Below are 15,123 nucleotides of genomic sequence, written 5' to 3' on the forward strand. Positions count from 1 at the left end.
AAATCAATAAACAAGTGGTGGAGAGGTTGTGGAGAAAAGGGAACCCTGGGATTGCAAATTGACACAGCTACTGTGGAAAACAGTTTGGAATTTCCTCAGAAAACTAAAGATGGCACTGCCTTTTGACCCAGCAATTCTATTGCTTGGACTATACCCTAAGAGCCCTGAAACATCAATTCAAAAGAACCTATGTATCCCAGTGTTCACAGCAGCACAATTTACAATGGCCAAGTGCTGGAAACAATGTAAGCGCCCATCAGTAAGTGAATGGATCAAAAAACTATGGTCCATTTACACAGTGGAATACTATGCAGCAGACATAAAAAAAATGGAGCTCCTGCCCTTTGTGACAGCATGGATGGAAGTGGAAAGCATTATGCTAAGTGAAATAAGCCAGGAGTGAAAGTAAAATACCATATGATCTCACCTTTAAATGGAACCTAATCCACAAAACAAACAAGCAAGCAAAATAGGGGGGATAAAAAACCCCCAAAATTTAATAGTTTTTTTAGAATTAAAAAATACAAAAACGAATAACACTAATTTAGTATGTATTAAATAAAAAAAAATAACCAGAGACATTGAAATTAAAAAAAAAAAAAAAAAAAAAAAAAAAAAAAAAAAAAAAAAAAAAAAAAAAAAAAAAACACAAAACCAAAAAAAAAAGAACAAACTGACAGTGATCTGAGGGGCGGGGAGAGGTAGATAACCAGGGAAAGGGGAAGGGTCAAGTCAAGGAACATGTCTAAAGGACTCATAGACAAAGACAACGGGCGTGGGGAAGGTTTGAATGTGGGAGATGAGGTGTAGGTAGGGCAGGAGAGAGTAATGAAGGAAAAATGGGGACAGCTGTAATTGAACAACAATTTTAAAAACTTTTTAAAAAAAAGAATCCCCTGAATTGCAGCATTCATTTTTCATTGTCTTTTATCTGTAGCAAGCACTATAACTTTTGAAAGATACTGCCTTAAGAATTGAAAAAGAAACATGAAAAAGAAACATAGCTGGGTAGGTGCTATATCAAATTGTATTAATTTATACATAGTAAATTCTTCACTTCGGAATTTGTCTTTGCTTCCAGATGATCCCCGAACACTCCTACAATCTCACTTTATAAGCAAAGTACTCAATTAAAGACTGCTTGCAAATGTGTTCAAGTCAAACAGTCTACACATCACAATTTCTTTATACTTATGTGCATGTATTTGATATGAGAGTGTTTTTGAATGATGATATTTTGACCAACCAGCCTGACTCCTTAACTTGATATCCAGTGATTTGCCCAGTATTTTTCAGAAACAGTCCCAGCCCCGAGAGCAAGCACACCTTGAAGAATATTGCCATACTTTATTCTGTTTATTTCTCATCCTTTTTAAATAGAGAGGAAAAGCATTTATAATGTCCTTTCAGTTACATAGAATTGGAATACTGCTATGTAACAGAAATCGCCACACTAATGCACAGGAATTGAAAGTCAAGCAACTTGGGTCTGGTCTACGTTGAATTAAGTCTTGACCTTGTAAACATTTCCATAGGAGGTAGAACATATGCATTTGACTTTTTGTCAAATAAGGGATAGTAAACAATGAATCTGAGATCCTAATAAATTAAAGATATTTTAAAGGCGTTAAATAAAATTTTCTTTTTTTTAGAAACCAAAGATGAAACAACAGCACGCAGATTTTCAATAAATTAGGAAGTGAAATATTAAATCTTCATAGTTGAAATATTTGCTTCTTCAAAGCTCCACTGGTTCCACTTGATAATATTTGAAATTATGATTACAGTGAGATCATATTTTAAACAATTTGCGTGCAAGGTCAACTCTGAAAGTATCTCCAGTCACTATGGGGTGTTGTCCGTAATTTTGTCCCTGTGACTTGAAAAACAATGTCCTGACACTGCATATTTTATTCTTTTTACTCTGATGGGAGTGTCAGTGAATAATATTGAGCAGTAGAATTTTTAAAGTTTAACCCGCACCCAACACTGTTGGTTTAAGTGCCTCCAGCTGCTGTTCCCATGAACACAGTGTTGATGGGTGGTAAAGAGGACACCATGTCTCTCCCATTTGCTCTGTGGGAGTCCAGGGCTTCTTGAGCTGGATACTGATTGGAGGTTCCATACATACACTGGGATGAGGAAGAAGGAATTGAGGTCTGCATGCTGGATGCTGTAAGGGAAAAGATAATCAGCAACTGAAAGTTGACATTTTCTTTTCTCTACAAGTGCCACTCACTTTAGGCCTCTGTGTTTATTTTTGCATTTAGCACATGTATCTGTACTAAATTTGAGTGTGTATGGTTTCTCAAAGTCATCCTCTTCTTCCATCCTTCCCCTTGCTATTCTTTCAGAATTTATTTATTCTATACAGTACACAGTGAAAACTCAATGTTAAACTTAAATCCACACACTCTACCTCCAAAAAATATACCCAATATACCTCTCCTCTTTCCATCTGCACCTGCACAGTGGTAGTTCCAAGTGCCATCTTCTTCTTTGCTGGACCAACACAACAACCTCCTAATTAGTCCTGTGACCTCACTTTTGCCCCACCTTTTCACCCTACAGATAGAGCCAGGGTAATCTTGCTGAATCTTAATCAGATTGTTACTCTTCTCAAATGTTACAAAGACTTCCCATTACTCAGAACAATATCCAGGCTCCTTGCTCTGATTCATAACACCCTGCATGAATTTATGCACCTTCTGATTCATTCTATTCTCTTCTGCATCCACCATGCTCAAAACACACTGGCCTTCTTTCGGCACAGTGAACTTCCCAATCATGTTCCCATTTCAGAGGCTATGTACTTGCTATTGCTTCTGCCTAGAACTCTATCAGATCTTCACATCATTTACCTCCTTTGCCCTCGGCTTTCAACTCCAATGTTTTCACCTCAGGTTTCCTTTCCCAACTACCTTACTTAGAGGCAGTCCCTCCATTACTATCTGCCATTTTACTCTATTTAATTGATTTCAGAGTACCTGAAGTTATCCTTGCAATGCATTTGTTTGTATATTCATTGCTTTATCTCCCTTTACTGAGATGTAAACTTCTTACAGGCAGGAACTCCAGCCTGATCGCTACCATATCCCCCACCTAGAATGAAGTTTGGCACAGAGTAGGTTCTTAAAAAATCACACTAATTGGTTCACTGACACTACATTTCTTGCATTTATGGGTGCTGTCTTCTCATTGTTGTTTTCTTATTGTTCTAATTACCACCTTCTCTGTCACCAAAAACCAGGATATATAACTAAGGAGACATAAGTAGGTTCTAACTCCCCTTGTGCAACTTACTCTCGGATTCTGTTCCCTCTTTTCACCTGGGAGCCCTGTATGTAATTTACTTGTAAGCCAGGCCTGACACCTCAAGCTTAGAATCCATCCGACACCTAAGCTATGTTCTATCAAAGCTTCCACTATCTCTACAAGCAAACAGAACTAATAGTAACAATAGCAACATGGTACATTTTAGTCTCACAGTGAGGAAACTTCCTGAAGTGGAATTTTCTGCTTCATTAGAGTAACCTAGAAGCAATGACCATCTGCAGATAGCATGAGCTGAGTTGCCAGACTGCTCAGAGAGCATCTGTGATGGTCACAGGAAGGGCAGAAGTACTTCCTATTGAATTATTAGAAAAGCACACTGAATGGGGAGAGATAGAATTTATCTCATTTTCCCTTATGCTCTGGTTGGGTGTTAACACCCTTTACTTATGCTGGTCTGAAATAAATTCTATTGGAAGGTTTCAACCATCTCATATGAACATTAATATGCTGCCTTGATACTCACATGGACATATACTTGTTCTATGATATCTTATCAGTTATTTTAGCAACTAAATTTCTATGTATGCTTTTCTCCTTTTCAACTCTGAGTTCTTGAGTTTCTACTATGTGGCAGGCACTTTGCTGGGTACCAGTGATTTATCTAGTTCAAGTTTCAGGGTTTTCTTAGGTACCGCAACCTGGGTAGAAGATGCTACAGGACTCCATGGCAAATGCACTGTTTTGCTCATTTTTAGTCAAACTATGCGTTATAAAATGCTAAAAATAGCAACATTTTCTACAGAGCGATCTAATCACATTTTACATGCAATTGAGAATATGACTACCACAAGTCACCAATCTTTTCGACTTGGAACGGTTTTAGGGAACTGATGGAGGTCATGGAGTCCAGAGATGCCCGTTGGCTCTGCCCCGGGTCCATCCGTGAACAAGAGAATAAGAAACAGACATCATTCCTCTTCTCATAAAACCCACAGTCTTTCAAACTGCCTTTGACAGGTTATATTCATTTTTGTTTATATAATAGATGCCAGCTATTCTTTTTGGAAAGAATAACAGATCTAGCAGTAGATTTTAGCAGTAGCAATGCATTCTGAATAACAGTAAAGTGTTACTTACAGATACAAAAATATAACGTCGGATCCAAAGTGATAAATCAACCGAAGGTCCATGAGTGGCCAGGCTGCCTCAACGGTCACCCTCCCAAGCAATACTGCATACCCGAGGTTAACCGCTTTCTTAAATGTTTTTCAAGAACTACTAAAATAATTTACCTACTACTGGAGTTCGACATGCAACTGAAGGTGATGTGTCTGCATAAAATGAGTTGGTCTGCTTTCTACTACTGTCATCTAAAATGTTCAGTGGATCGTGGATGTCACTGTAGGGAGGCAGTGAGCGAACACTGCTGATGACAGAAACATGTTGGTTCACCATCGATCCAAGTCTGTGAGACTCTGGGTAGTTCATATTGCTGCCATAGTATCCTGCAACAGAAAATGTCCAGAATGGACTGTTAACTAATTACAAAGACTATTTCAGGAAGGTAAAAGGGACAAGATGATAGGGTAGAGTCTAAAGACATCGTACTGTAAATATTACACTCATGTCTACATTTATAATATAGTTGAATTTCTACTTATCTATGGAATAGTTCACTATGCTGTTTTTTCTCGTTTTTGAAAAACATACATGAGTTACCCTGTTATTAATTTTGAGATATAAGACTACATCTCTCTAATTTAACTCCCCTTATCTTAATTACCAAGATCTTCTTTGAATGAAAAAAAAAGCACTAGTAGCCTCTCACAAAGATTACCCTGCTTGTCAAACACCTATTTTATTTATAGATTCATGTTTCTGAAAGGAGAGCTGGCCCCCACTTAGGAGACAAGTGTCAACACAGCCTATAGATAGAGCTTAATTTGGTGGCTAAAGAAGTCCACAGGTCTCTCTGACTCCTCCACTTCCAGCATTTTATCAGCCTAACAGGGAGCATAGTTTTCATCCTAATGGTTAAGATCTACTGCTAAGTCTCTGGAAAAAACATTCACTAAAATATTTTCAAAGGACAGAACATTCTTCTTTGAGGCTACTAAGGTTGGTCTCAACTATGGTTTCACATCTTATTTTTTTTAATCACACATGGCACGTAAAAGGACAACTTTAATAAAGCCACAGAATTAGGGGTATATTTGTATGCAGCAGAAATGACCCCCAAATTCCAAGCTTACGTGACCTTCAGAAAGTTTGTGTGGGATGACATGCTACTCAGCAGGAGTGTAACTTCATGTTTGATCTGTTTTATCACTCACTCAAAAGGCAGGAAAATTTAAAAAATTTTTCATACCATTTGGTGAATTAGGAGGCAATGTTGCTCCCTGGCAGCTGGCAGCCCCCACGTTGCTCAGGAAATTGAAGTTTCCTGTATTTAAAAACTGCATACTGTGTGCATCTTGGCTGTGTGGCGATGGTCCATAGCTGGAAGGCGGCCGAGAGTTATATGGAGACCCAGCACAGCTGCCACTGAAGAAGTCTCTAGAAAGCTGCTGTTCACTCCAGGCCACGCATCGACCATGCTCAGGGCGATGAGGATAGAGTCCTGACGCGGGGTGAGGCTGTGCCCTGAACACAGTCTGATAGTTAGAGTTGGTCCCATAAAAGTCGTGGCTGGCTTGAGGAAGAGGAGGGTAAATGGGCTCTGGGTATGTTGAGCAGTGTGGCGGGGCTGACAGCACCGGACCCACACTCGGGGGTCTCCCTGCCATTGGGCCCTGGTTAATGACACTTCCTCGACTCGCCATGGCTGGAGAAATGGGCGGTGTCATCAGATGACCAGCACTCTGGGAGAGCTCCATCTGACCTGGGGAAAAAATGACCATAGCAGTCACTGAGTGGTATATTAAAATACACAGGCCACTTCTTTAAAAATGAGTCAAAAGATTTATTATTGTACCTTTTCCTAACTTGATTCATTCTTATTCTCCAAAAGCCACAAAACTGGGAACACTAAAAACTTAGGTTTAAAAACAGCATCACAACACATGTACATTCCATGGCAGTGGAGACTTTTGGAGTTAGCGACTGAGGAAGAACGTCTAAGACAGCTTCCTGCTCCAGCGGATGTAGAGATGCTTAGAGCCCGAGCAGGGGGAGGGCAGATGATTCTGCCGTTCTTATTTCTCTATAATTAACAAACAAGCTGAATGTGACCTGGTTTGCTTTTTAAGGTAAACATGAGCAATAAAGTCAGAATGACCACAGTTTTAAAGCAGCGGGTTCAAAACATCATGTAAACACCACAGATGATCCATGAGTTATGGATGCCACCAACTCCTGGGCCTCCAACTTCCCATTGGTGGAAGTCAGCCCTTGAACTACTAGGCTCTTCCAGGTTTAAAATTCTGAGTGTCCAATGAAGTAATGTATGTAAAAGGATTTCAAAAAAGACATAAAGCAGTAAGCAGACTGAAGAAATTATCTAGTAGCTAGTTCTAGCCACTAAACATTCAGACTGACCCAAAGGGGACCTCAGACCAAAGAGGAAAATTATAATGGTTGTGCAAAAATGCCTGAATCCACTTTTTAATGAAGGAGAAATAAGTCTCCTCAAAACTCCAAAATAAATAGCAGCCCTTTTGGGTTTTATGCAAACCTAATCTAACTTCTTCTCACCAAATGAAGATAACTAATCATTTGCACTTCGGATATAATGAAGAGAGTGTGCCAAAGTATGATACCTATGTTAAGAATGGTATTGCTAAAAGTCTGAAAAACAAATGCTGAAAGTCATAAAAATTTTATAAACCGTTATTACAAGTCAGTTAAGGTAAGCCTCTTTTCATTCTTGGAGTGCCTGGTGGTCACCAATTTTAAGAAAACAAAGGAAGAGTTTCCTGTGATATGTACTGAAGCCTAAGTGGTTTTCTTGGCTGTTGCTCAGTGTACCTGGGAGCGGCATGTGGTCTGTGTTTCCAGCGGGGAAAGGGTGCAGGGCAGAGGGTAAGCCTCCAGGTTGGCTGGATGGCAGAGGAAGATAGGGTGTTTCCACATGGCTTTCATTCTTCACAGTGTCACTGGCAACAGTGCTCGCCTTATTACGGTTCGCCAGGAAGCATGAACTCGGAGAAGCGGTGAAGGCAGCTTTACTTGCATCTGGAAGGATTTTTTAAAATGGGAAAGTTAACATCATTCACATATTCCTGGTGGAGAAGCCCAAGTAAAAGAAACTGAAAATATTTTAGGGTTGCATCAGTCACGAGAAATGACTTCCACAGGAGACAGGCCGGCAGTCCTTCCTTCTTGGGTGCGGTGCTGGTTCTAGTTAAGTGTACACTTGTGCATAAAGGCGCATCTTGAGAAGCACTGACAATAATCCACTTTGGCACAAACAGTCTTCAAAACACAAGTCATCACACCCCAAGGAGATGTGTCCCCTTCTTCTCTAAACTACTAGAGAACTTATTTCCACACCATTTATAAGGTGGTTTACTACATGTGTTGTCTTAAATTACAGTTAATTTTTGGATTATAGTCACCTCTTTGATTTTACCTGAATTCTCAAAAGTTAAGAATATTTATTTTGTATCTCTTAGAGTTTCCAGATAAATACTTTGAATGCTCAATAGAAAAGAATAGTCCACAGAAAAGGAAAAATAGTGCTCTATTAGTGTTAGTTTACTATGTTAGCAGTGCAATGTTTGGAGAAAACTCTGAGACAGTTATAAACCCACTGAACGAATCCTTGAAATTAGGTTTAAGCAAAGAAATATTCAAAACGAGATACACATTTTAAATTACCTGAATTTTTCATATACTTGTCCAATAGATTCTGTAACTCCTGTTCTTTGTCATTATTAAACTGGGTCTCCATGGCCAGGAGAATGTATTCATCCAGAAGCATTCGGATCAAATGGAAAGAACCTTGTTTGTGGGGGGGGAATGGGTCGAGGGCATTGTGAGATAAAATAAGGGGGAGAAAGAGAAGGAAAGAAAAGAGGGAGAAGTCAAGTTATCTTGGTGACCATCTCGCAATACTTTACAAGGAGCGACTGAAATAAACAAATACTCGTTGGACTTTAAATGACCTTCTAAGACCAACATGCTTAACCTAGGTCTCTAATCTTTCTGTGGACCGCCTGCCCAACTCACTGTGTGTACTGTCCTGCCAGCTCTTTGGCAACTAATTACATCAAAGGAAAATACGGATGAAAGTGAGACATGCTTTATGCTTTAAGAGGGCACACACTGGAGTGTGATAAGCTTTAACCTGGGGAGAATAAGCTCTATTCTACTCTATTTCTGTTTACTTTGTACTAAATAATTAGACAATGGCCGACATGGTCTGGAAGAAGTATCAGGTGAGAAGATGTCTTTACAGCCTGAAACAAAATACCTCTTTGATTTGAAAAAAAAAGCAAAAGAGTAATTTTCATGTATAAGCTGTTCTGGAAAACCTTAACCTTCTTTAACTGCTCAAGAGATTTTCAACAAAAGTCTTTTTCATTAAAAAAAAGTCAGGCTTCAATGTTGTATATTTTAAGAAACCTTAACTGTAAGCAGGAGAATTCAAATAATAGACTCAATACTCTTTGTTCATCCCTCAATACAAGTTAACTGATTTTATTTTATTCCATTGAAAACTACATCAAAACAACTTATTTAACTCTAATTTGCTTTATACTCTGAAGATTTCTCAAAATGCAACTACTAAAGGCAGAAGTACTGTCCATGAGATAGCTTTCTAACAATAAACTAAAAATCCCAGAAAATCTTTTTAGGGAAAGAAGGTATTTAATTTTCAAAAAAAGCTAACTTGACTCAATTTGATTCACAAGTCACATGGCAGGAAAGATGGTTCAGAAACACAAGAGCATGTCTCCCAGGCTGTTCTTTAATTCCTGATGTGCAGCCCTGTGGGTTCCCAAACAGACGCCAAAATTTGCCATATCTCAATGCATAGTGCCCTGGGAAAATAATGTATCATAATTGTTTATTTACTTGTTTAATAAAACTTATCCAAACACTGGTGGAATGGAATGATAATAGCTATTAATTACTAAGTGTTTACTGAGTGTAAACACTTAATAATTCTCCTCCTTCTATGATAAGCAGAGAGCCTGGGTAAAGCCAAAGCCACAGAGCAATGTTAGGATTGAACTCTGCCTGCGAACTGACTCTAAAACCCAGGTTCATAACTGCTAGTCTCTACTGCTCCATATCCAGACATATTTTGAGAAGTGACAATGTCACATGTTTAAAAATGAATGGGAAATGTGAGTGGGGACAGATGTAATTCACTTCAGAAGAGTTTTATAAAGCACATAGGATACCAAAACTGGATGCATTGTTCAAGGTGAGATTATGCATTACTCGAGCACCAAAAAAGCTCCACTTCAGCAGAAAGTCTTGAGCCCTCTTCTTTAATGATTTTCCATTTTGTTTGCTGGTCTGAAAAGTAAACGAATAAGTTTGAAGTATAAAAATCCGTCATCTCATTATTACATGCATCCTGCACAAGAGCAAGAGGTGGGTCACCGGTCTGACAACCAGACACGTGGCAGGGCACGCCACTCGTGTCACGGAATAAAGTGGTCTGTCCGGGGATTTGACTTCAGTCTGTCTTTGTGGTCATTTTAAGGTTAATAGATCCGTATTCTGTATCATTGTGTTGCCTAACGGAACTGAACAATAAGATGAAATAATTTACCAAATATTTTATACCTTAATTTTATTTTGACAAAACAGAAGGTGAAGCATGAAGGAAGGGTTATGTATTTCTGTGAATGATTAACTCTGACTTTTCTGGTCCTGAATAATAATTTGTTTTCCTTCCAGGAGGAAAAAAAGTGCCCACACTATACCTAGTTTCCTTGATATGGAATGGCTAACACTGACTAGCGATGGATATACTTGTTCTTATTGTCTTGTTTCATGATGGATGACTTCGAGGTTAACTGAAAGAGCTGAAGAAACCCGACAGAAAACACAAAATACTGAGCTCTTTGAATTAATAAAAATGTAAATACTTAAAACCATATTTTCTGCCAGCATTTATGGAAATGTGATTTTCATAAAGGGCTAGAATCTCTCAGTTTCTAAGTTTATCTTTCACTACTGACATTATTCAGCCGCAACTCTATTACCCGATAGGGAAGGTATACAGTAGTCCCCATTTATCCAGAGGGGATACATTCAAAGATTTGCAGTGGATGCTTGAAATTGCAGTTAGTACCAAACCCTTCATATGCTATGTTTTTTCTTGTAAATATATAGTATGAGAAACTTTAATTTATAAATTAAACACAGTAAAAGATTAATAATAATGAAATAGAACAATTATAAAAATAAACTGTAGAAGTTATGTGAATGTGGTCTTTCTCTCTCCTTCTCTCCTTCTCTCCCTCTCTCTCTCTCTCAAAAAATCTTATTGTTTTGGATTCCCACTTTCACTTAAAGGAAGCACTTTACAGCTTCTCTGTGGCACATCTGATTTGCCGGCATCACTACTCTTGCACTTTGGGACCATTATTCAGTAAATTAAGGGCGACTTGAACAAGAGCTCTGTGATACAGACAGTCAATCTGCTAACCCAGTCCGCTACTGCATGACTGCAGGCAGGGAGCATGTGCAGTGTGGATTTGCGGGACAATGAAGAAGTCGCATCCTGTCAGGATGGAGTGGGAGGTTGAGAGATTTCTGCCGTTGCACTACTCAGTGCAAAATTTAAAACTTGTGAATTGTTTATTTCTGTAATTTTCCATTAATATGTTTGGACCACTGTTGACCAGAAGTAACTGAAACCATGAAAAGAGGAATTGTGGGTAAGGAAGGACTACTGTGATGTTTGCCTTGCAGTCCTTTGACAAGAAAGAATACATACAATGGAATTGATGCCCATGCTCCTGAATCTGGTAGAGTCCTAATTTTGGTATTTGGGCTGCCTTATTTTTAGGGCTTCAAAACTCTTCAAAGCATTTTTACACACAGCCTGTCACCCTGCCCCCAGCAGTAAGAAATTACAACCAGATTAGCATTTATTATTAACACAAATGTAATGACTCTGTCATTGGAAATACCTTAATAACTCTCTGCTCTACCACAGTATCCAACCATTCAATAAAAGCCTCCACGGTGGCATTCTTCTTAAGGAGATCTTTCAGTTCTTGGAAAACTGTGATAGAGTCATCTACCATGTATAAAAGGAAAAAAGCAGAATATTGCACTTGGCTTTGAACCCAAGAAAAAAACTAAAACGAGAAATCATTAATAATATTATACAATAAAAAGGAAAGATAGTAGATTTAGATGTGTTAAAGAAATTCATTTCATATCCTGAGAACAGTAAAAATATTCTTGGTACTTTACTCTTCAAAATGTTGATCATAAGTGTACCTTGGTTTATATTGAAATATAGGTTTTGATATTATGTAAGTATATTATACCAGAGAAGAGTCAGTTGTCAACATAGTTGATCACTCACTTTGAATCCAACACTTCATTAAATACAATGACTTAGTTGAAAACTAAAGGATGAACTAAGTTTATTGATTCCCTGCTTTACAAAATATTCTTTATCTTTCACAAAGCTCAAATTTTGCACTGAAGAATCGAGCCATTTATGCAAATAATCTTGTATCATGTAAAATTTAAAGGGCCAGTGTAAGATTATCATTTTATTAAAGAGTTCACGGTTTACTGAGTCCCAAAGAATACTATAATTTATGTTAAGAAACAGAGAGCAAGGCTGAGGTTGGACCATCCCCAGACAGCAATTCATTATTAGTGCTGTAGCCTGTACAAAGTTGCATTTTTTTGTCTTTTCAGAGAGAAAGGAAGGGAAAAAGAGTGGGTTATTCTCCCTTGGGAACTGAGCCTGGGTGTCTAGTCACCCCTACCAGCACGGTAAGCTCTCAGGGGGTCCAACCTGATCACAGGTTTTCTGCTTTGAAAAAATGGTATTGTGCAGAGATATCATTCTGAGATGCATCATGGACCATATGACGTTGATAGTGTTAAACATACGGAGATGCATATTCTTGAAATGTAGAACTGGAAGAAAAGTATCAGGACTCAAGACCATTTTGATTATTTTTAGGTTATTTCTATTTTGGTAATACCTAGGCAATGCGATTATGGATGACTTATTTTCCTCTCAATATTTTCTACATTTTCCATGTTTTCTGCAATGAGTAAATACAGCTGTTTTAAAATAGAGAATACTTTTTAAGAAATGTGAGATGTTTCTATAAACCAGGTTGCTCAAACAGATAGGGTCTCTGTAAGGAGAGAACATTTGGCGATGTCCAGCGACATTTGTGGATTGTCACAACTGGAGGGAAATTGCTAAGGGCATCTAGTGTGTAGATGGCAAGGATGCTGTTAAATATCCCATAATGCACAGGACAGACCCCAACAAAGAGTTATCCAGTCCAAGTTCTCAATAGTGCTGAAGCTGGGAAGCCCTGCTGGAACCAAGAGAAGACTCACGTTCAGTGTAGATGTCGGATTCTGTGTCCGCGCTGCCGGAAATGGTGAGAAGGGCCTGCGACCCAATGCTATTCAAGTCAACTTTCTCAATGTCCGATACCATAGAATTCACAACGTGCTGGTCAAAGAGAGCTGGTCTGGCAATCTGTACAGAAAAGGTTTCTTAAAAACACTAAACTATGTCATTGATGGTCTATCTAAAAGAAGTTTTAGCTTCTAGAATATTTCCTTCAAGGGAAAGTCATAAATATTTCATTTTATTTTTTAAAAATTTATTTATTTATTTTTAGAGAAAGGGAGAGAAATATCATATGAGAAACATCGACTAGGTAGGCAGCCTTTCACACATGCCCCAACCAGGAACCGAACCTGCCACTTAGGCACCTGCCCTGACTGGGAATCAAGCCAGCAACCTTCTGCTTTGTGGAACACTCAACCAGCTGAGTCACTACCGTCAGGGCAGTATTTTCTTATTTTAAAACTAAAAGGCAATAACTGAGACTTGTGATCATCTCTGCTAAAGGTCTGAAAACTATTTCACACTTAGAAAATTAATTTTTTAATTCAAAGTTATAAAACAAGAATTTTGCAATACTGTTTCTTATCTGGAATTATGCCAAGCTAGTCTTTTACGATTTAGGGAGCTAGAAACCTTCTTTAAAACAAATGATCACTTGAGAAGAAGGAAGGTATACTTCATAATATGCAACCACGTAGTCAAATTTAAGAATGGGGGGATGGGGCAAAAAAAAAGAAAAAAGAGAGAGAAAAACTCATAGACACAGAGAACAGTGTGGTAACTGCCAGAGGGAATGGGGAGTAGTAGGAAGTGGAGGAGGGTGCAGGGCAGATAAATGGTGATGGACAGAAACTTGACTCTGTAGTGAACACACCATAAAGTGCACAGATGATGTGTTGTGGGATTGTGCACCTGAAAGCTCTATAATGTTGTTAACCCATATCACACCAGTAAATGCAATAAAAAGATAAAAAGAATATACCAAAAAAATAAATATCACTTTTTTCTTCTCTGTTTAAGAGAGACAAATTAGAAAGTACTTTTAAAATGTGTTGGTTTTGTGGGTTTCAAAATATTAAGTATCATATGGACTCATTTCTTTCAAACTTAATTTTTATCATTTGGATTGCTGTGACCAATAAAAGTTTTACATTTTACATTGCATTCAGAATTGTATTTTTACTTTTATTCTGAAGTGAGTTTAAATCGATAACAAAGTTGCAGTTAGTGCAGAGCACAGCCATCTCCAGTGTCTACTCTTGTTGAATCTACCACTACAAAGGCCCAACTGTATTTCCATATCCTCTCCATCCAGTTTCTCCTATTACCATCTCACGTAACCATTGCATATTAGCCAAATCAGAAAACTAACCTTGGTATGATAGTATTAACTACGCTATAGAAATAATTCTAAGTTCATCAGTTTTTCCACTAATGGCCTTTCTCTGTTCTAGGATCTCACAATGCACTTCATTGTTGTCTATTTAGTCTCTGGTCTCTGGAATTTCCTCAATCTTTGCTATAAGAAAGTTCATTTTTGAGTTGGAGACTCAAATACACTTGGCTTGTATTTGGTCAAATACACTTGGCAAATATACTAACGTACCTGAGCAAGATGTAAGAAAGATGTTTGTCGTTTCAGGGAAGATACAAATCTTCGCACAATAGGTATTTTCTTGTCAGTCAGAGCTTCTGGCAAGTTTTCCAAAGATGAAACAACCCACTGTTCCCAGTTTTTAGCAAAATTTCGTATGTCTGCTAATAAGCTACCAAAAAAAAGAAGCCCACAATTTGTTAAATGCTGTTGTTCAAAATGCATTAAATACATGTAGCATGTATTTATTGTATTACATATTGTATAAAATCAATTATTGTATGATTCCAAGTGCATGACTTTTGAAGTGAGCCTAGGTCTGTCATTAATCATCTTGCTCAATAGACTCAATCATTTCAAGCTCCAATTTCCTCATCTGTTAAATGGGAACAAGAACAGTATCCATGTTACAAGATTTTTACGAGGATTATATGAAATAATTCATGGAAAATGCTTAGGTTAAAGCCTGTCATCCACAGTGTTCAATAAATAATTATTATCAATATTAACAGATTCAATCATTTTCTACAAAATATTTATTGAGAAAATGGGAAAATGTAATTTCCCATTACATTTATGGGAAAATGTAAGTGCGCACTTGACTTTGCACAGATTCTTGAGAGTCCATCACATTGGAACCATAACATAATTTCAGGTATTTAATATTAATTTCTAGTAACACATTATTATTCCAAATATAACTGTGGGATAAATTATCAAAAATGTG

The 15,123-nt window shown here is 37.8% G+C and overlaps 1 protein-coding gene across 1 annotated transcript in view; it reads right to left on the reverse strand.

The window, feature by feature from the left end:
* Positions 1-1,931: 1,931 nt before the first annotated feature.
* RFX6 (regulatory factor X6) overlaps positions 1,932-15,123 on the reverse strand; it is a 53,023-nt gene continuing 39,831 nt past the window's right edge. Inside the window, exons 11-19 of the mRNA XM_037158127.2 lie at positions 14,409-14,568; positions 12,784-12,928; positions 11,373-11,482; positions 9,627-9,744; positions 8,095-8,217; positions 7,243-7,449; positions 5,645-6,157; positions 4,569-4,781; positions 1,932-2,173 (exon numbers count right to left, since the gene is read on the reverse strand). Coding sequence (XP_037014022.2) covers positions 1,998-2,173; positions 4,569-4,781; positions 5,645-6,157; positions 7,243-7,449; positions 8,095-8,217; positions 9,627-9,744; positions 11,373-11,482; positions 12,784-12,928; positions 14,409-14,568 — 1,765 coding nt within the window. The 3' untranslated portion in view covers positions 1,932-1,997. The remainder of the gene's footprint in view (positions 2,174-4,568; positions 4,782-5,644; positions 6,158-7,242; positions 7,450-8,094; positions 8,218-9,626; positions 9,745-11,372; positions 11,483-12,783; positions 12,929-14,408; positions 14,569-15,123) is intronic.

The sequence above is a fragment of the Artibeus jamaicensis genome, unplaced genomic scaffold (genome assembly GCF_021234435.1).
Source record: "Artibeus jamaicensis isolate MK-2021 breed Jamaican fruit bat unplaced genomic scaffold, CSHL_Jam_final contig_387, whole genome shotgun sequence".
NCBI classification, from domain to species: Eukaryota; Metazoa; Chordata; class Mammalia; order Chiroptera; family Phyllostomidae; genus Artibeus; species Artibeus jamaicensis.